The sequence below is a fragment of the Cardiocondyla obscurior genome, linkage group LG15, assembly GCF_019399895.1.
Source record: "Cardiocondyla obscurior isolate alpha-2009 linkage group LG15, Cobs3.1, whole genome shotgun sequence".
NCBI lineage: Eukaryota > Metazoa > Arthropoda > Insecta > Hymenoptera > Formicidae > Cardiocondyla > Cardiocondyla obscurior.
In genome coordinates, this window is record NC_091878.1 from 3089360 (window position 1) to 3111674 (window position 22315).

Below are 22315 nucleotides of genomic sequence, written 5' to 3' on the forward strand. Positions count from 1 at the left end.
TAAAATAGCCGTCAACCGGGGGGCAACATATTTTTCATGGCTCGTGGCGCAGGAGTGTCCCAGAAAAAAAGAACGAAATAAAATAGAAAAAAAAAAGAGAGGGATAAAAATAACGATTCCGTGCGGAATAATGGTATAATGATACATTTTGGTGAGCCGTAAAATGGTTGTAATTTTATTTAATGCTATTTCCCGCGAAACTGATATATATATATATATATATATATATATATATATATATATATATATATATATTAATTCGAGCAATCAAGAAACTTCCAACTGATAAAATAATTGTCACAGTCGCGCGCGGCACCGAATTTGCATCGGCCGGACTGCAATTTGCGAAATTTAACGTCCCTTTTATTGAAAGTGCGCGCGCACTCGCCTATTGGGGCCGATGTCTCGAGTGTATATTAGCTTAATTGAAACGCGCCGTTAATATAATTGGTATTGCGTAATTAATGCTGTAAAAACACCGGGCGCGCGGGCGCGCTCGCATTTGATATTTTAATTTATGTCTGTCCGCTTTTACGCGGTCGTTTCGCCGCCGACGATCGAAATTATCGCGAATTATGCGAGCCGCGCTCGTGAAAACGAGCGAATAAGAATTAATGCCGGGCGCGAGCGTCGACACAATGAAATACAACCGGCACGTATTCCGTCGATCTTGCCCTGCAAACTGAAATCAACAAAATGCGTTCGGGCTCAACGTCACTGAACTCGCAATTTCGTAGACTCAAAACGTCTTTTTAGATTTATTGAATATTAGCAGCTTTTCACAAATTTTCCGGCCGAATATTTCCTTAGAAATATTTTTATCTTCCGGATTTAGTTTTATTCGCAAAATTTATCTTAAAGCTCTCGGAAAATTACCTCCGTTTTAATTCCAAGAGATCGACAAGCCTGTCGATATTCACCGCGTGTGCAAGATGATCTAAATTTTATGGACGTATAAATGTCACTGTTTCGGAGGAGAGAGGCTCGCGCGGCGGAAGGGGACGGTTGAAGGGTTAATGAAATTATAGGCTGACGCGCGTGATAATTTCGACGCGATCGGAAGGACATGTTTGTTGGTACTCACCGACGAACAATTTAGGTGTTTGGCGACCTGCATAGCGTAATTGGCGGCGCCTCTCACCAACGCCCAGGGTGAAAGCGCGCTGCCCGACATCAGAACGCCCCGATGGAACAGCAGACCTGCAATCGAGTCACCCGCTAATGTCACGTACACTGCATTTCGTGAAGCTTTGCTACGGGCGCGATAAAATTGCACCTCGCGGATGTTAATTAAATTTATTATGCAAGTAATCTCAATAATAATAATAATAAATTGACGAAAGTCCTGCCGTTTATTAAGACGCTATTAATATACACTTTGCTACGTCGCGCTCGGTACCTTAAATAGCGGCGTAATTAATTATTCATAACACTCCGGCGCGATGTTTAGTTCCCCAAGTATTTTCCCGGCCATTATTATTACTCAGCGGCGCTTCCAGACGTTTGCGATCTTTCGGGTCCTTTGTGCGGGAAATGTTCGGCGTCGTAAAAATTCGACGTCTTAAAATCGCTACCGTTCCGGATCCTTGTGTCATACTTTCTGAAAGAATCCCCGGCTTTATCGCGGGATTTGCAAATCGCATCTCGTAACGCAAAAATGCTTGTTCGCGCGGCAAGAGATTATATATCGCGACGCAAAATTGAATTTCGAGATGATTTTGGGGTCGATTCTCTTCGCGAACGGAACCACGGTATTACCTGAGTAAACGAAATACAATCCGAGTTTCAATGCATAGTAACGAATACTCATCTCGACCGCTCGATAGATTTATTTCCAATCAACGACTTCCATTACGACGTTATCAGCGATTTCCGTTCTAAAGACGAGCGGAAAGACTCGCCAAACGTGCCCACATACAAGATGTCGTGGAAAAAAAAAAGAAAAAAAAACGAAGATAAATGCGTCGCGGTATTGGAAAACGTACGCCGCCGGGAAAACTTTTGTGAGGAAGATTTATATTATGCCGCGTTCTAGTCCCACATGCCAGCATATATTTTCATAATTATTTAATTATTATTGTCTACATTTTTACGTCATTATTTGCACGTTAATATTATGTAAATGAGAAATTTAATAATTAAGTAAACGAGAGCTCTTATTTATTTTCCGAGGCTGAAACGTCTATTTAATTAACAATTTTTATTTTCTCTGTAGAGAAAGTGCAGAGAAAATAAAATGCTGAAGGAGCTTCCTTTACTTTGTAATAATAATAAAATGTATGTAATATCTTGGCTTGGAACAAAGAGTCGGGCGGAGGCTTATTAGTCATTAATTTTCTCATCACACGTCGCGAAATTGGACATTAGGTAAGACATGAATAGGCAAGAGGGTGCAGCGCGAAGAAAATTAAGGCGGCGAGGCGAACACGACGTTACACAACTTCGTCGTGTTGGTTTCTCTATTATTTAATACAGAAGACCGGGATAAGTCGCTTAATCCCAATTTTGTGAGTCGTTAATCTTGATATCTCGAGGAGACGCGAGGGATTCTCTGAAAGACGCCACATATATCAGATCTAAATGCCAGAAAGTGTACGAAAATCTTTTTATTGATTATTTCCAATTAATTTATTTATCGCAGACAGATCTTATTTTAATTATTTCTTGAATTATTATTTTATTCTTAACGTAGAATACTGCGTTTGTCATTTTCCGCATCGTTATTCTGAAATTTTTTATCTGTTCTTATTGTTAATTATACAAATGCACGTTATTAATTTAAACCCGCGATGCAAGAAAAGTTCGCTCGATAAATTTTCCCGCGTTTGTGTATCCAATCGAGCGGAGGTGAAGTAAAAAGCGACGGAGTAACGTTTTCCTACGTGTAATACCACGGTTAGCTTCGGTCAGGGCTATCTTGATATTCGAAATGTCTTGGGAGAGTAATCTTATCAACCCGATACACGTCAATTCGGTCTCATTCATTTAGCGAGGGAGATACCAGAGTAAACTCTGAATATCCTGGCGGCATCCTCGACGTATTTCCGACATTACGGAATCAAGATGGCCCCGTTCTTCCGATATCCGTCGTCGCTGAGAGGACGACACCGAACGATAAGATGGTGTCGAAGCTCGCGACATTAAAGGACTATTAAAGGATTATCGCCGGCTCAAATTCCGTCGCGTTACTTGGATTTAATGGCAGGTCTCCATAATACCCGAGGATTAATTAATTCCCTTGGGGTAACAGGATCCCCCGGCGACTAAGAGTTGGACAAATTAAAGACGCGGGATCAAAGGAAACGAGGAACCGAAGTCCGATTATTAGAATTTAAAGAAGAAAAAAAATAGAAAAAAAGTAGTAGAGACTTTAATTCAAAGAGATCGAAAAATCAAGAAAGTCAGGACGCGGGATCGGAGCAATCGCGCAAACTGAAAAATCATGAGATCGGGATTTGAGAAAGCCGTGGTCCGAGGATTCGAGTGTAGTATAAATTATTCAGCGCGCTGAATCGAGGAAAACGAGAAGGTAGAAATAAAAAAAATTCGAATTTTGTAGGAGCCCGGGATACAAGAATGTAATGGACAAATAGGGTTTCAATAAAAGAAACGAAAAGTGGATAAAAAATAAAATAGGTTATATAAATTTATATTACGACAAAAAGATCGAGAAATTTAAATTTTATTGTTTATCGCCGCTCGGGGGGATCGCTTTTCCGCGCGAAAGGAACGTTAGTTCGTTAGGAAGAGGTGCGATATAATTTTTTGACCGGATATCGCGTGTATTCTCGGTCGTGTTCTTCGATGAGTCGCGTCGGCGGCGGGTTTATCGGGTCGGAAGGACCGAAAAACAGAGTATCGCAATCTGTTTCGGTACCGCAGGGCTTATCGTCGGAGGACCTTCTGGATGATAATTCACTACAGCTGCGAGTTGTCAATGGTGGCGGGGCCAGCTGATTCCTCTATAATTTATGGTGTCTGGTAAACCACCCTATTATTCCTGGCTCCTCCGTATCATTGTCTCGTGCGGGTTCTCGCTTTTCGACCTCCGCTCTCCTCCTGTCTTCTCTTACACTCTATCGTTTCTACGTGACATTATCTGTTTCCATACGACCCGACTAGAGATAGATAGGAAGTATTTTCTATGGGCTGGTTTAAGACACAATAAACTATTGCGACAACATTTCTATACCGGTATCAAAAATGCATTCTTGAATCAAAACGTACAAGATATTTTACTTAAGAAAGTACATTCCACTTTTCTCCTTCATTTGTAAATTTATTAGCCGACTTGAGCAAGTCTTTTTTTTTTTTTTTATTAAAGATCGTTATTAAAGATCGATATATTTAATTTTATATTTTTTATTTATAACATATTCGTAAAATTCGTTGATTATTTTGCACATATTGATTATTTATCGCAAAGGAAAGAGTTTCCGCGTTAGATTTAAAGACTATTCGCGACTGAAAGCTCAACTCACCGTCAGGAACCGCGTGGCTGGTCATCAGGAAATTCACACAGGCGGCGCCGGTGCCGTGTCCCACCAGCGTAACGTTTTTGGGATCGCCACCAAAATAAGCGATGTTCTCTTGTACCCAGTGTAACGCTGCGATCTGGTCCATCAGACCATAATTCGCCGGGGAGCGTAAGTGCGAGTCTGTGTTGGCGTTTAGAAAGCCTGCAATCAAAACAAGCTCCGCTTATGGTCGGTGCGACGCTCTCGTGTCCATTATCGACGGTTACGGCTAGTATAACATCATCGTGATCGCACCGGAATTACCGCCGATGGGCTTAATTCCAATCGTCGCGTGTCGCAAACTATCGAATGACAGAAGAGATAAATCGCGGGATACAATGGAATTGGGATTAGCCATTAATCTGAGTAGGAAATATGAGAAAAGGCGAATCCGGAAGTATAATTACGGGCCATTGATTATTTTAACGCTTAGAAGTAATTAAATTTAACCTTTCGGCGAATCAAAGCTCAACGCGTTCGATTCGATCAATCAAACTTTCGTACCTTTTAATACCCCTTTTCATATTAATAGAAATAGTTATTCGTAGCCATTAAACTCCTCGGCTCCGATCGAGCCAGCTGCAGCGCATAGATCGTTTTTCAATATTAAACGAAAATTCAATTTTTACGGTTGAGTTCACATTTTATTGTGAAAATCCCAATATGACTCGGGGGGTTGTTGTGCTAAATTTAATCTGCCCGCGTTCTGCTTCAAGTATCAACTGATGTATATTAACTGATTTTTGCGTCCATTTGCTGGGTGAATTATTCGACGTGGTAGGAACACCCCGGGCGGCTCCGCCGCGCGAAAGGGCTAAATGGTCGCGGGATGCAGAGATTGGCTCGTCTGGCGAGCAGCCGGTATGATTTACTGCTCAGACGCGTATCACGTCCTACTTTGTGTATCGTTTCGCCGAACGAGATATCGCTATCAATTGGCGGAGCCGGGGTGATATTTATGACGGCCGGATGGCGCCATTGGCAACAGTCTTACCCGATTTGTCGGGTGCGCGGCATTGTCGTGATACGCAAACCGTTCCCGACTTCGTCCCCGTCGAAATACATTCGTCAATAGACCGACTTTATTCTCTCCCCTTCCGTTTCCGGCAAATAAATCCGAATCCGTAAATCTGCCACCCGTCCAGATTTATGCATATTTATTCCCGTACTTGTTCCATTGGGTTTCACAATTTTATTTTACGTTTGAATACCAGGGCACGTCGATCCGAAGAAATTTCGCGTGCGCACGCCGTGCGCTCTCGAATACTAACGAGATGATTCTGGTTAAGCGCTTTTCATTAGATCGCACGGTAATTATGGCTATTTCCTTCTTCCTCCGGATCTAATTACGGAACACAGGAACTCGCGCACGATTCACTAATTTTCATTATTTTTACATAACGATACGACTCGCGACCGATAAAAAAAAATAAAAAAAATATAAAAAAATAAAATAATATTAAAATAAGTGCTTGATAAAAAGAGACAATTTTTTTTTCTTTCAATTTTATTTTAACTGATTAATTATTAATTTTTCAATCGAGCAAAGACCGGTTATTGGCGGTATCAGCTATCCATGTAGTCAATTAGATCGAGTCTCTTTTAATATAGATGGACGGGGAAATGAGATTAGCGCTAATCGAGTCGGATCCTGACCCTTCGGGGGTTTTCCGCCTTTTCCTTCCAGGATCGAATTAAATCGCGAGCGCGACGATTGTTGTTGCTGGCAAGGTCGGACGTGATATTTCACCCTTGCAATAAGGTCGCGCCTGCCCGGCATGTTTGCCTCGTCGCTCGAAACGCCATGCCATTAAATTATCCATCATATTTACTCGCCGACGTACTGGAGATTGTTCTTCGCGGAGCTAAGAGGATTATTCCCATTATGAGCCGACGTGTATATACTTGCCGGGGCGCATTAACTTTAGGGCACTCGGTGCCTTAACGAGGGAGGCGTTACTGTCGCTAGAATCTAGGTCAACGATGTTGCGCCGACTGTTTCTCGTCGGCCCTGCCAAATCGATAATTTGAAAAGCCATGCCGAGTGGAAAAACATCCCGCTTTCCATCCCACATCTCAGCCTCCATAAGATTATGTGAGGTCACGTAGGTTTTAATAAAATGGAGACCGGGAGAGTTTTCGTGGATCGCTTAAGAATTAATCCGCCCGATCAAATCGGAAATGTTTATATCTTATATTTTCCCCGGGCTCTCTCCTGGATTTTCTGAAATTCGAAGTTTTGGAGAAACGAGCTTCCGTCGCGCTTGTTGCGTCTATCTCCTAAGATTTTCGTTCAATGGGACGTTAGCGATGCAATCTGATGTCGCCGGGAAGCGTGAATCTCGCACCTTCTTCGGCCCTCCCTTTGGACTTCCGCGACGTCGAATTCCTGCAGGATTAGAATCTCGCGAGACTTTTGTGTAATGGGACGTTTGCATCGCTCGATCTCTCCCCGTCTTACGTTCCCTCGTTTCGGCCTCTAGTTTTCGGCGCCACGTCTGGTCCGATCCAATAACGATTCCTCGCGCACTCGACGTCGAAAAAGGAGTTAAAATAAATAAAAAAAAAAAACGCACAAAGCTCTTTTGCGCGCGGCCTCGCACGCATCAGAGAGGTGCGAGAACATGAAAGCGGAATAGAAATAAAGCACCGGTCATGTCCCATTTGATATTCAACCTCCGGCGTATCTGTCGTGCTGCGCTTCCGTGTCTCCCATTCTTCTCGTTACAATAGAACTGCTGAACGCTATTCGTTGATTTAAATTTTCCGGTACACGCCGGTATACACGCGCGGGGGTGGAAAGGTACTAGGGTTCGCCGGGATATCGCTGGTCGGCGCGACGCTCACAAAGCGCCGCATCATTTTTCCGAAACGAAGGAAAATGGAAAAAAATGGGGGCGTGCGCTCGCGAGAAAAAAAAACTGCGGTTGCTGCGGAGTGGAATTTCCTGGACGTCGCCATTTTATCTCGCTACTCGTCGCAGTTTTTTTTCTCTCACGGTCATTTTTATTTTTTTTTTTTATTTTTATTTTTCACATTTTAATATCAACAGAATCCAATTCTAGAATTTGGATTCACTATTTGTTGCCGTGCCGTTGGCCCTCGGGTTTACTTTGATGTCTTCTTAACGCTGGTTTCCTCGCTATCCCGTTTTTCATGCGCAAATTTTTTTCTAACGCTTTATCTCACGTATTTTACAATAAAAGATAGTAACGTTTAAATTCAATTTAAAGTGTCATATTTTTTTTTTAAGTCTCTAAATTTTTTATTCTACCTGCGTTTTTAATTCTGATTATTTTAATTCTTTTTCGGTGAAATCTTAGGGCGACAGGATTTTAAAACGTCTTATATGCAATGAAAGTAATAGACGGGAACAGCATGGTTTACTGTCGCGTTGAAGAACAGGATAAGAGAGAGCGAGATAAATAGATAGATAGATAGAGAGAAAGAGAGAGTGAGAGAGAGGGGAAAAGGGGGAGTGGAGTCAAGAATTTAGTTTGGTGAAACGGAAGACCTGACCGTAATGAGTTTCCTATTAGATTTGGTTGCCCGGGTTGCCAGGCAACAACCCGGGTCGCCGGAACTTGCAATCCCTGTGGCGTTCGCGGCCAACTTCTCACCACCGTTTCTTCATGCTTTTCCACTTTTTCTGCAGCTTCTTGTTTGTCGGTCGGCGAGCGTCGCACGTCAAACGTCACGGACTAACAAGTTCTATCTAATGGCGTGAACGCGCGCGATTACAGTATCCTAGGTTTCGGACAGGCGAGTGTGTTTTGAACTAATTGACCGGTTTCAAGGACCGGTTACACCAACATCGAGCAACTTCGGCCATCTCTTTCGCGACCGCAGCTCCTGGCCTGAGCATTTGTCTATGGATGGAGAAGGAAAATTGAGTAAACACACTTAGCGTTAAGTGACGTTGGTGTAACCGGCCCTAAATAGCTAATGAGCTACGGTCGACTGGCTCGTTTCAAACCTTAATTGCTGCGAGGTAGCGTTTCACACCATTAAGCGAGCAACTAACATATGTGATTTATCTGAGTTCCAAACAGTTCGCAAAAGTTATATCTGACTCAGCAATCGAGATTAATTATCGAGTTTAATGCAAAGAAAAGGGAGGGAAGGAAAGAAATGCACACAGAAGCTAAAAATAAAAAAAAAAGTATATACGTATTTACAAGTAGATTAAAAAATTGAACTATTTTGACGAATATAAAGATTAAAATATTATACGGCAAAGCAGAAATAAAAAATAAAATAAAATAAAATGAACACGGTATCTACGCGAAAGTTAGATAATTAGTAGGTTTTCGAAAGTTGAAATTTATTGCTCAGAAGTTTAAGGAACTGAAAAAGTATAAAAAGCAGCTTAATCCGAAAGGATAATATATCAACTGCGGTGTTGAAACCTCAATTCCAAATGTCTATTCACATCCGAGGATAGACAAAAGGTGCGGGAATTCTCAGACATTCTCTAAGATTCTCAAGTCCAAAAAACAGGAGATTTGGCTCTCCTGAAAATCCAGGACAGGATGGATCTAGACGTCACCGGATTGGAACCCGAAGGCGTCTGTCATGACTCACCCAGAATGCCGAGTCTATAGTTGATGGTGACGACGACGACACCTCCGTAACTCGCCAGAACGCTGCCGTCGTAAGGATTTCCACTGCTCCATTCGTAGCTTTCGCCGTGCACGAACACAATTACGGGATACCTTCTACCGCCGCCGTCTCTCGCGCCGGCTGTAATCAATAAAATTATTCCGTGATCGATCGACATAGTCTCGACACTTGATAGTTTACGTCGTGCGGCTTTAAAAGGTCATTTTTCAGGCTTTTAAGGCTCTATGAAGTTTTGACAGTCAGATAAAGAATCACCATGTCCCGGAGAAATGCAAACTTTACCAGCAATCAAACGGTTGTATCATAAAATAAAATAAAACCGTAAATTAAAATTATAAATTATTAATACGTTTATAAAATTTAGTTTTTTTTTTTTTTATAAAACGTACTTTTTAATAATAGATGAACGAAAATTAATAAAATTTTTTATGTCGTAAAAACAAAAAAATAATTAAAATAATGAAAAAGAATACATGACAAATTATTTTGCTACTTATTTCAAATCCGCGCATAATAGATAAGCTGCGCCAATTAGATGACGTGTCGCCTATCGCTCTTGATATAATTAAAACAAGCGACTGGCGATGGCGGTGATTCGTACACACGAAAGGGGTGTGTCAATCTGATTTGCCATGGTAATGCTGGAAGGGTGAATGCGCGAGGGTGATCGCTGCGGCTAGACCGAGCACCGGTCATAATTCAACAAATCACGCGTCATCATCCTCGCGATAGTGACCCGCATCACGATTATTCTGTTGCCGTGTGCATCCTTCGATTCCCTTCCCTCGCGAAATCCTGCGACTCTACGGCAGGCCCCATTGATCACACCCTTGCCTTTGGTCTATGTAAAATCGAAATCAGAATTTTATATTTAATATTAAAGTTGATTTTATACAGTTCTCTGGTTAAAAATGTTAAAAATTGTACGACAAGTGTTAAATTGAAGCTCGAAGAAATCACATTAAATTTATTCCGACATTTTTATTTTGTAGAATTTTTAAAAAGTAACTTAAGCCAATAAACGCGAACTTTCTTTATCGCGCGACGGCGGGGATTTTGACATTTATTTGCACTCTTGATGGTTAATTTCTTGAAAGGATCTTGCAAGACTAAACGTGCCGCGGAAAATAAACGGCGTAAATGCGATTAGAGGAGCAAACGGTCGCTTGATTGCCTGGCCGTGTTAATTAAGTGACCGTCCAGAACGATGAAGATTCGGTGGTCAAATCAATTAATGGACCGCAACTGCGCCGGTTAATTATTATTTTCATTATCGTGCTTGTAGCTTCCTCACGTGCTTCCTAATTGGCGACCTCCGCCTATTGCGCGAAATACACGTCCCCAGATACACGTTATCCGCTGAAGCCCGTTTTATAAAGCTGAGAACTCACAAGGGAATTCTGATTACCCGTATGTAATACCTTAGACTTGCAATTAACCTTTAGCATTTTTTTTTTTAAGCATGATAGCAAATTTTTTTTTATAAGCATGAAAATAATTTTTCTTATGAAAGAAAGGAATTGAAAATGAAGAGTTAATATTAATAAAAGTTTACTATCACTAATTAAGAAATATATTTAATCTGCGCGATCGAACCACCAGCTGCAAAATCAGATTAGTTAGATAAATTTCCACTTGGGTAGATGTAAAAAATTTCAAACTTATAAACTTATTTGAAGATTTAGTAATATTTGAGATATCTAGGTATTTGAAGAATAAATATGAGTATGCAGAATTTACAATATTCGAAGATAAAAATTGGGAATCCGAGATAAGGAGACAATGGGGAAAGAGAGAATGCGGTTTATCTGCGAATGTCAATTTTCGATATGAAATCCGTGAATTCGGAATTTAGGGATATTGAGGGATTTTGCAATCGCGAGTTTCGCGTTTTCCCGTAAACAAAGAGTAAGAATCTCATTTCCCTGTCGCGGAAGGGAGAATCGGGGATTCGAACTTATCCCGGCCTCGACGGCCGCCATACATTATTTCGGCCGTGAATAAATTTACAAGCGCCCTGTCAATATTTGATGCGATCCACAAACAATTTGCCGGGGCGCCTCTAACGGACTTTACATATTCATAAAGCGGTGCTCCGTAGTTTGATATCACGGATGGTAAACGAGAACTACCTGCGTTCCCGTTAGATCGCTTTATTTTGCAAACTCGATATTGCGTCCGCCTTCTTAGCGGCGTTTCCTTTAATCCTTTCGAGCTCCCGGCGAACGCCACCAACAGAGAAAGTACACCCGCATTCATCACACGAAAACCGAAACTCCTCTGATCCGTCTCGACTGTATGTCATCAAGGTTTAATTTCAACATTGCCACCACAATACTCGAAAAGTATTAACGGAAAACTTATTAAACCGCAAAATGTGGCTGCAATCGTTTTTTTTTTTTTTTGTTGTTTTTTTCAATTAAGTGGACTGAAATAAATATCTAGACTGTAAAATTTGGATTTTCATTATTGCAATATTTAATATACTAAATTGAATTGGGTTTTAAAAATAACTTTTTTATTAAATTCTTCAATAAATTATTTCTACGCGTCAATATAAATATGGGAATATTAAATGCTTAGCGAAATTTAAAGAGTTTCATATCGCAGAAATTGAAACTGAAACGTTCTCTCTCTTTTTTTTTTTTTTTTACGGTTATAATATTTATTATCGTAAATTTTCTTTTTAATTTTATTTTAAATTTTAATTTTATTTCTCGGACTGTATTATTTCTTTAACTTTCGCGAACGTAGAAAAAAAAAAGAAAAAATAGAAAAGAAAAATGCGAGCAGAGGGAAGCGCAAAGCTGAATGTGGTAGGGTTAACGTCAGGATAAATCTGCACAATGATGCGCGGCAAGGTCGGGTACAACTGCAGTCCAGCGCACTTTATCGCGTCGTCCTGCGAGTTACAGTGACACAGGCGGGATTACGGGGTACAGATAAGGACGACGATGCGGTTATCACGGCTGCATTCATTGCTTGTATTCACGGTGAAATCGCCATGGTAAAAGCTCGCATGCAGGCCGGGAGCGACGTACATACACGCCGGATACGCTCGTCTTATTAGAGATGTTCTGACGACTGCTCTACGTGGCAGCTCAAGACAATGACATTTACATTACTTTTTATTATTTAACCGAAGGTTAATGCTCTTTAAAAGAAAAGTATACACATTAGAAGTGCTTGGAGTTCCATGGAATTTTATGTTTAAATTGTTTCAAATATTATTTCTAAATTGATATCAAATTTTAAATTTTAAACTACTTTTGTGATTCTTTGAGGCTTTTATTTTATGTTTCACTGCGTATTGAATTCTCGTTTTATTTTCTACAAAATATTTTCCGAATTAAAAGTCTCCTTTAAATTATAAACTGTAAATGGTAAACTTATATCTTTGCATTTTATAAATTCAAATAAATTAAATTTGATCTTTACAACTTTTACTCGAGAGCGTGGAATCGTTACTGCAAAATGCATAGAGCATTTCAAAAACAAATAAAATATTCTGCGTTATTTGAAAATAGTTGGCAGGCAAATTGAGCAATTTAATAAATGGTAACCAGCGTTTTTATCGAGGTGCCGCATTGCTTCCGCATAAATATTGATCGCGTATTGATCGGCGCGACCGCCATTTTCATCTTTTGATAATGCGTCCGCGTATTAATGGACCTGTCTGTGGTGACTGTTGGTATTAACCTGGATAAATGGAATAAAGTTTTCGCCGAACCGGCGGTCAGCGCGCGATATTGCCGCGCTGTTGTTCCGCCGGAAAATAGCGGTCGTCACGGCGAAATTATTGTTTTTATCGAAAGTTCGCGGAAATAAATTCCCTCGGGTTTTTTTTTTCCTCCCCTCCCCCCTCTCCACTCCTTTTTTTCTCGGACAGCAAATCAATTGAAATGGATCGCGTAATGTAAACGGAACTGATTGAGGTAATAAATTCGCGGCGAGGAACACCCGCGATACACCTCGATTGCAATGCAACGGCCAGCGGAGAAAACGCAGGCGCGCATCGGCCAATTAATATCCGCCCCGGGCCCTCGGCGATTCATTTATCAAAAAGTCGCGAGATCACCGGCCGTGCCGCGATAACGAACGGCTCGGGCAATTTTTCACGCCGCAGTGAAACCGCGGCCTCTTATTCCGCCGGCGTTTCGTCGTTATCGCGTTTACAGCCAATCCACCCGCTTCGAACGTAAGTGCCGAGCGAGCCCTTTTTGCCGATTTTATTTCGCCGATCGACAGAAAAATCGAATCCCGAGGTATTATTAACGCCCTTGCAATAAGAAACTCGAAGGGACAAGAGTTATTCCGGTAAACGGGGCTAACCGAATTCTATGGCAAAATCCTACGAAACGTTGAGATGTATCGCAAATCGTTGACCTCTACTACTAAAATCTTCGCGTTTTTGTACGCCTTAATATTTTCGTAAAACTCACTGTTCTCAAATTTTAACCGTGCACTCCGGGATTATCTATAATTTCCCAATATGCGGGAACTCTTTTTTACCGAGAAAGCTTCCCCACTTTCTTTATTATCCGTTTCCATTATTCTGCAGGAATTTCGACGCACTTCCGCGCCGGAGGCGCAGCTTTCCAATCTCTCGCTACTTCTAAACGCAATTTTATTTATACAGTAAGGATTCTCGAGCCCTTGGAGATTTATAATTTACGCTTTTGCATGCAGAAGGCATTTATCTCGCGCATAAACTCTGAAATTATTCGTATATCCCTTCCCGCGAAGGGCGGAGACTCGCCGAGCGGGTCTTCGGGCGCGTACCCGCGTGCACCAGCCGAAGACGCGGAACAAAAGGGAATGAAGCGGAGAATATCCGAAAACAATACATTTTATACTGGCGAGCGGAGGCTGCGGCCCTTCCTGCGCGATACATAAATATCGTCCCGCCGCGCCGTGCCATGGCACGCCAGAACGAGCCATGACATACTGCCTGCGCGTCAAGTCCCGCTTCTCCTTGCCAAATGTCCGGCCAGGACTTCTTGTTCCCCCCGCCTCGCTGTGAAAAAGGACGCCCGCAACTACCCTCGAGCGTCAGATAAAGTAAATTAACGCTTTTGGTTGCCGCCCTGAAAGCGTTCCAGCTTCTCTATGAATGTTTAGCTCTTTTTTGAGCCCTTATTTTTACACGAGTCGCCACTTTCGTCATTCAATTGTCTTTTCAAGAAGAAATTAAGAAATTCTTAATAATAATAAAAAAAAAAACTCTTGATAAGTCTCAACAGTCTTTTTTTTTCTTTCCAATCGTCTTCGGTGAACCGTGAATTTAATTCAAATTTTAGAGGAGTATTTCATTTACTACGGCAAACAATATTGCTTCCCTCGCGCCGGTCGTTTTAATATAACATAGGAAATTGTATTAAAGACAATAACGTTATTAATGCCACCGATTGTGTATAAAGTCTTTATACATGATTGATCAATTGATTAATTCTCGGCGAAGCCCTCTTTGATAAGTCCGATAAATTCCGTCAAAAATTCGAAAAGGGAGGAAACTTGGAGCACGGATTAAAGTGAAACGCGCGGAATATTAAGGGTGATAATCTGAGGTGTCCCGGTATTCAACGCGATGAGTGTGTATTTTTTTTTTTTTTTTTGCCACATTGGAAGATCCTGGTTAAAATCTATCTTCCGCGAGAAGACAAAGGGCTGGGGCTGTAATAACCCCTTCCGCTTACCCCCGTCAAGTACCGGGAATATTGTTTCGCGTCAAGGAGCCGCTTTTAAAGCGTTAATTTACATTCCTACCCTAGGCATTCTTTCGCTCAACACAAATCCGGTTTTATCGGAATTTTTTAGGCGCGCCCTCGAGAAACCCTTCGGATACCCTTCTCGCTCGTTCCTTTATTATTATCCCCTTATTAACAAGAGCAGAATCAAATCTAGATGTATTTTTCTCGTGAAGGAAACTCGCCCTCCTCGGATCTCTCTGTTATGATGATTTTATTACAATAAAATTATCAATGGCATGGAAATAACGTAATACAAAAGTAAAGGAGAAAGGTACAACGTAATGTACAAAAGAAGAGATTTTATCAAGCCGGGACACAGGGCAATTTACATATTTCTGTTATTCCACGGTTGATTTCTCGAAAAGGGCACCGATTTTGAAACGGCCGCCCCCGTCGGAACGTTGTACATGCACGACGTAAGTCGATCCATTTAGGTGGCTACGATGTTCCAGCAATATCGACTGGCTTGAGATTTATGGAGACGCCCCGAGAATTTTATCGGGGGCCGTTGATCGATTTATCGGGGCGCCTGCCGCCGACTGCGGACCTACCCGGGCCGAAAGAAAAGGCCTTATGCACGAAAGGAGGAAAGCCGTCACTGACTTGACCATAAATTAGAGCGATTTTTCGCGCCCCGGCCGTGATTTACGGGCCTGCCAGGCGCAAACGGGAACCTATCATCATCGTTGTACCGCGCGAGCCATCTTCCACTTTTAAAGTCCGGGAGACTTCGCCCTTATTACCTCGCGTCTCGCATTCTATCGGTCGTTGTTGCCTCGGCACTTCTAACACGCGATTCTCGGACGCGAATACAATTCTAACTCGCCCCTTGAAAACTTTATTTGGATCAATATACCAAATTAAACTTTGACTCTACTTAAATTTCTTCCTAAATGCAATCTTCAACTCTTCCGGTGCCTGAATATACGGATCCCTCTTATTCTGTCTTACTCCGGAATCTGGAAACATCTCGCATTGTATTTGATACTCTTTCGCTGCTTTCCCTCCCCAACCCGGGCGCCTACATTTTTATTTAAATTTTCGATCCCCGCGTCAAATCTGCAACTTTTTCGATTCTTTTATTCCGCGAACTTTAGTTTCTTCCATTTTCGCTTCTGCACCCAACACGTATTCAACTTCTGACATCCGGTACTTTCCTTTGGAGCCGCCGCTCTTCGGTTTCTCGACTACTTCCACTTTTGACACTCGCTGAATCCTCGATCTTTGCATCCTCGAGGGGAGCGCATTAAATATTGACGTTTCTTCATCCAAAATTCTACCCCGTCACCTTTGACACGAACCCCATCAGCTCTGCGAGAACATCTTACGAGAATAAGAGACCGGGACGGCGTAAGCTACGACGGCAGCTTTCGTAATGCGACGATTGCATCTGCCGTTGAAATATCACGCTCGACTACCGCGCCCGACGTGTTAACGTCACGTGACGCTTATCGCATATTCGTGAAATTAATTACGCTGAAATTATTATGCATCAACAACAATTTTACATGTATTAGTGAGTTCAATCCAATTATATTACGGTTTCCAAATAAATCCCGTATTTATTTCGAATGCGGAAATTATTTCAAAAAGAAACAGCCCAACATTTCGGTTCTATATTTAACTAATTACAGTTACAGATATTTCAAGAGAAATATATAATTTCAGGTAAACACGTGTTTATCTACGAGGAAATTTTTTCCCCGAAATCTTTTTCCGATAATGATTTCCGTGCGTGTATCCCTTCGGAGCGCCGCGCTGGTGCAAGAAAATATTTCACGTTTTCTCCCTCAGTTAAATTTCCATATTTATTAACGTTATTAATATTTTTTCAAATATTTTCCCCCTTTATGTTTATTCGCGTAAGATAAACTAATTTCGATAAAAACGTATTAATAATGTAAAATTAATAACTTAAAAAAATAAGCTTAATTTTCAAATAAACAATATTTTTGATGGACCGTGAATGGTCTTTTTAACGTCACGCGCGCAATGTTGGCATGCGGAAAATCCGCTTTATAAACGTGTCATCATCGAGCGGACAGGCGATGAGAGCTCGCGCCGATAACCCCATCGCGATCCATCATCAGGCGGAGCGATACACGACAATAGCTGCGCTCTCATTAATTATTTTCTTTTTTTTTCCCCTGGGCGTCCCTTCGTTTTTTCGTGTTCGCGTACCAAAACCGCGTACGTCACGGCTGTTTACCGTCCTCGTATCCAGCTGTGCCGCCGTGAATGGCTTCTGGTGGACGAGAGACGAGCCGGTTGTTATCATCTATCAAGTGCCATCGTCGCGGACAGACACTGTCAGTAAAATCGCGACGCTTTGTTGGCGCCTCCCTTCCCCCCTGGTTGAGATTTGTCGCGGACGCGAATCCGACGCTCCCCGAGACGCAGAAGGCATTAAAAAATCCATGCACGGAAAAAAAAAATCACCGATAAAGGAGTCGAGACTTGAAATTCGAAAATTCTGTTTTATTACATCCGCTTCTTTTGTTTGAACCCAGTTTCACGGAAGATTAAATTAATATTGACAACGTTTTTTGTATAACGCACACATACCGTGTATTACTTCTATTTACTTTCAGTTATTTTATTCGTTCTGTCAATTGTTTATTGCTTTACCATCCTGTTTTCTCGTACGAAAAATAGAAAATTCCTCGCAATGTTTTTTTTTTCTTCCTTTTTGGAGGAAGCAATATAATTTATATCTCTTTTTTATTGTATTATATATACATTGTCGTTCCGTGCACTTTGTTGTAAAATTTAACATTAAAAAAACCGTAAATAAAAAAAAAAATTACGTTTTAATTGTCGTTTAACGATCACGTCTTTCTTGGTCATTGACGACACTGAAAAAGCTTTTAATTAAAGTTAAAATGGGATTTTTATATTTCTGATTTTAATTAACGAAATATCATTAGCAACAAAAACTTTTGCGAATAAAGAAGGCCGTTACAGCGGTCAATTAACTTCGAACTCTTTTATCGAGTAATTTCTCGGTTTCTTTTTGTATTTAAGTTAACATCCGCCGCGAATCGATCTGATAAGCTTCTCGGCTATCCGAAATATGTCGAAAAATTCCTGCCTTAATAATAAAATGTCTAAATTTGATAGCGAAGGAAAAGAGACAGTTCTAGCGTTATTCCATTTGCCTAGAAAATTTACGGACCGTTCTGAACTCGTCACGTCATATCACAGTTGTCTCTAACTATCGATTGTTCCCTCCGGCAACTGTTGCCGTATCTAGCAACTCGGCCTGCACTAGAAAACATTTTCTTACAATAAATTTAAAAATCCAACTTCTAGCAGTCATTTTTCGAAAAAGATTAAAATTTTCTAAACAAAATTTATCAAAGTATTAAATGTTGCGGCAGTAAAACTTAGAATTATATAATTTTCAGCGACAGAAAATTCCTACTTTAATTTATAATATTAAATGTCAGACAAAAAAATTTTTTTTAATTAAATTTTGAAGCGCAAAGTATTCTGGAATATTATAAAACACGAAGTTCCTACAAAATGATAGAATTTATATTTATAAAAATTTCATTTACAAAGTCATCCGGTTTACGCGAGAAACATTGAATAAGAAATAAAAATCAGGTATTTGGACGGTTTAGTTTCTTTGATTTCTGGTTGTTTTTCCTCCGGAGAACGTTCTATTCTTCTCCGTAACTATTTAAACACAAATCCCGACAGTTGCGCTCGAAAAATCTCGTTTCGAGATAATGGCGAAACTTCCCTCGGGCAGTTCGACCGAAATTATCCGCCAACTGTTCGGGATGAGGGCGCACATAATGCGGCCGATTACGTGAGGACCAAACAAAAAAAAAACGCGTCGCCTGTGCTTTTTACATATCTAGCAACGAAATTTAGCGATCCGAAAATCTCGACCGATAGCGGAACTCATTTGTGCTCGTTTGTGCGACCCTTATCGGCGCTTGAAAAGTACGAGGATGGGTTTTAGAAATCCAAAAAGTACGAAAACCTAGAATAATTTCCCAGTTCCTACGTTTTCTCGACCTGTTTCTCTCCCAAGAAATTTTTTAAGAAAATTCTGTGAAAAAAGAATCCTTTAGCAGGTGTGAAAAAAGTGACTGAATGGGATGCAAAGGAGTTTAAGATTGTTCGCTGGGTGTAAAGAACCAATCCTCGTGTTAGACTTAAGAATGTTATTTCTGTTCAGACATTACGATGTCTTTACCAAAAAGACGTTTCACTGAATACGTTTTTTTTTAACATATCGAGGGACGCGGTAGTCGGGTATAAAAATAATAACGACAAGCGCGTTCGTGTCGTCGTTCGGTGTCGCCGATTCTCTTTTTCTGAAAATTTTCCACCTCGAATTTTTCGATTAAAGAAAATAATGACGCAATAAAAAACTTTTAACGACACTTTTATGATGTAACGCTCCCGATATTCCAACTGGTCCGGAAAAATAGGTAGTCCCAATGCGGAGATGCATCAAAAAATGAGATGCAAAAGCGGCAAAAAAAGAAAGAAAAAAAAAATACGTCACTTTTTTTTCTCTTTCATCGATAAATCCATATGCAGGTACTGAAGCGCGTCAACTCGGAAAATGAGAGGATCTATATATCGACAGAATCAAGGAGATGGTTAAGCCCGGTATTGAGCAGAATTTATCGTGAAGGACCTTGCGTAGTAGTCGAAACGAATTCGATGTAAGAGCTACGTTTATACTGCGATTTTAAGAACCTTCGAATTAAATGCGCAGAGTTCTCGGATAATTGGTTCTTCAAATTCTAAGTTGTAAAACCTAAACTTTACCATTTCCTACATTGACACTCGAATATTCAATTTACAATCCTTATCACGTTATCAACTCTTTATAAACCTTTTTCTACTTTAAATTTAGTTACTCTAATTTTTTACTCGTACTAGATAGATATTACAAAGTACACAGCATTTACTCTAGCTTCTTCTACGTTAAAAAAAAAATAAAATAAAATAACTGTTTTACATTTAATAATTTTCGGCAACGGGCCACGGATGTACGTATTTTATATAACTCTTATTCTTTTTTTAAACAGACAATTTTGCTTAATTTTTTTTCTTCAGATTTTATTATTACATTAATCTTCTGCCTTGAATTATAATTTACCCAACTCGTTGAAAGGATAACTTTTCTATCTTACGCGTCCTTTCTATCTGAAGCAAATAATTATTCCGCAAAGAAAATCGGGGAAAACGGAACGCGATAAGATTTAAGAGGGCGAGTGAAAAATTCGCGGTTTTTTCCCGGCGTAAAAAAATGCGAAGAAGCGACTCAGTTTTCGCCCGGATAAAAGAAACGCGCGCGAGGTTTCCGCTAATTAGAATCAACGGCGGGCGAGTCAATCAATCGGCAGCGTCAGCAACCAATTCCTTCGATAATTGAGAAGCAGAAGGAAACGTCAACAGCTGCATTTGTCACTTCGCCCGCGAACCGCAGGCTGCATTGTGCTCCACATCTGCAGGCTGTGGTATGTGTTTCCGCGCATAGAATTCACGTGGCTTTGTGAGCGCGGGGGGATTTTTTCGCAATACAATTGTTGAATGTCGAGCCCGAGGTCGACGGTTTCGGCACCGCGTTCACTAGTTGCGGTCGCGCCGCTGCGGTCTTAATTGGGGTCCGCTGTACCCCGGATTAACCTTCCTTCTAGGTCGCGATCGATCGATTTTCAGATCGCGCTGCCAGGGTAATATATCTCCCGCGGGCACGATACTCCGGCGTGTCACAGTCACGTTCCTCGCATGCCTGCGTGCGTGTGTCCCGGTTGTCGCGCGGATAAGTAGACAAGCAGCGCTCCGTGTTCCAGAATTACCTCCTCGCAAGAGTGTACACAGGCGAATCCCACACCGGTGGGGAACAGATCTCGCCGGGTGAATTTAATTCGGCGTATCGATCAGTTCGGGATTAAATCGACTCTGGAATCTCTGCGTATTTAAATACGTTTTGTTCGAATATTAATCGGTCTCTGAAAACTTTATGACGCCACGTTTGATCTGGGATCTGAATTAATGAGAATTGTATTGGCAGTCGGGACTCTGGTAATATTTCGGGCAGCTCGCGGTTGCAATATCGCGAGACGCGGCTTCCACGCCGAGGAACGTAAAAGTGTTGGAATATAATTCGAAGAAACGTGAGGTAATATTAATTCGTTTCTCTATTTTACGCCTTAAATCCCGGAGAATTAATTTAGACATCAAAAAGTGTTTCAATTTTTACGTCTACGGATGCGACAGGTTCAATTTTCAGTAAGGGGGGCAAAAAATTTCCAAGAGCAGAAGTCCACGAGCGTAAGGGTTTTGTTCAGGAATACAGGAATTGCGAAGTTCCATTTTGCGGACGTGCCGGCTCACGTCAGCTGCGGACGAAATGAGAAGACCACTGAGGGAGGACGCGCGAGAGAGAAAAAGAGAAAGGGAGACGGAGAATGGCCTCGTCAGCCGGAAACCAGTCACCGGTCTGTCGGTGGCAGAAGTCGTTTAAAGTACGTTTCCACATTCGGCAGAGATCGAAAGATGCGGGGCGCAATTATACAGCCTCGGGGTGGCGTCCCGCCACTGCGCATTTCATTCCCCCGGACCCGAAGCCCGCAGATGCGGCAGTAAAAGTTAACGCTTTGTGTGCACACGCCACGGCTCGGCAGGCAAATTCGCCATTAACTAAATGTTTCCATTAGGCGAATTAATTCGTACACACCGCGATAAGTTTATTAGAGACGTTAATTAGCCGCTTTCAAAAGTTCCATCCCCGAATCCTTTTGCCGCGGATGTATAGGAAAGTCGCGTGCCTTTATCTCTTTCTCTTTAAAATACCGCGAGGCGAATTGATTACATTCATAAAGCTTGCTGCACGCGGCACAGTTAGCATAACAGATCCGTGCAGTATATCGTCCGCAAGTTGGCGTCATCCCCCGCGCTACATAATCGTGCATAATAATTATGACGTCATCAATTAGAGGGTCCGCCGGTGACGTTAATGCGCGCTTGTACGACCGCGACAGATCCCTCTTGCACATACCGTGGCGGCGGCGGCCGGCGGTGAGAGTGTCCTTCTGGCCGAAATCGCAGGTATTCCAATCGCGAAACCGCTTCGTTCATTACGGCGGCAAATCGACATTTTGCCCCGGGGTCATTACGGCGGGTCGACAAAATCGCGCGTTAATTGCGATTCTACAAATTGTCCTTAAATTCGACGCGTTTCTCTCGCTAGCGACGGCGCGGATAATAAGTGCACGTTACGAACACAATTTCGCTCGATTCAGATTAACCGATCGTCATTCATGCCCGTCGCTTAACGCTAACTGCGTTAGCTCGATTCTCCATTTAACGTGTAAGCGCGACCGACTTTTGATCACTCGAGTCAAACGCTAAAACGCTTCCCATCGGCGAGATATTAATAGAGAATTAAAT

At 41.5% G+C, this 22315-nt stretch overlaps 1 protein-coding gene and 1 long non-coding RNA gene across 6 annotated transcripts in view; one reads left to right on the forward strand and one right to left on the reverse strand.

Moving 5' to 3' along the window:
* The window catches only part of Nlg-3 (neuroligin 3), a 125195-nt gene that overhangs the window by 11319 nt on the left and 91561 nt on the right, over positions 1–22315 (reverse strand). For both annotated transcript variants that reach the window (XM_070666438.1, XM_070666439.1), the window contains 3 exons: positions 9102–9260; positions 4482–4679; positions 1085–1200 (listed from right to left, as the gene is read on the reverse strand). In XM_070666438.1, coding sequence (XP_070522539.1) covers positions 1085–1200; positions 4482–4679; positions 9102–9260 — 473 coding nt within the window. The remainder of the gene's footprint in view (positions 1–1084; positions 1201–4481; positions 4680–9101; positions 9261–22315) is intronic.
* LOC139108314 (uncharacterized) overlaps positions 1–22315 on the forward strand; it is a 55596-nt gene that overhangs the window by 6932 nt on the left and 26349 nt on the right. The window lies entirely within an intron of this gene.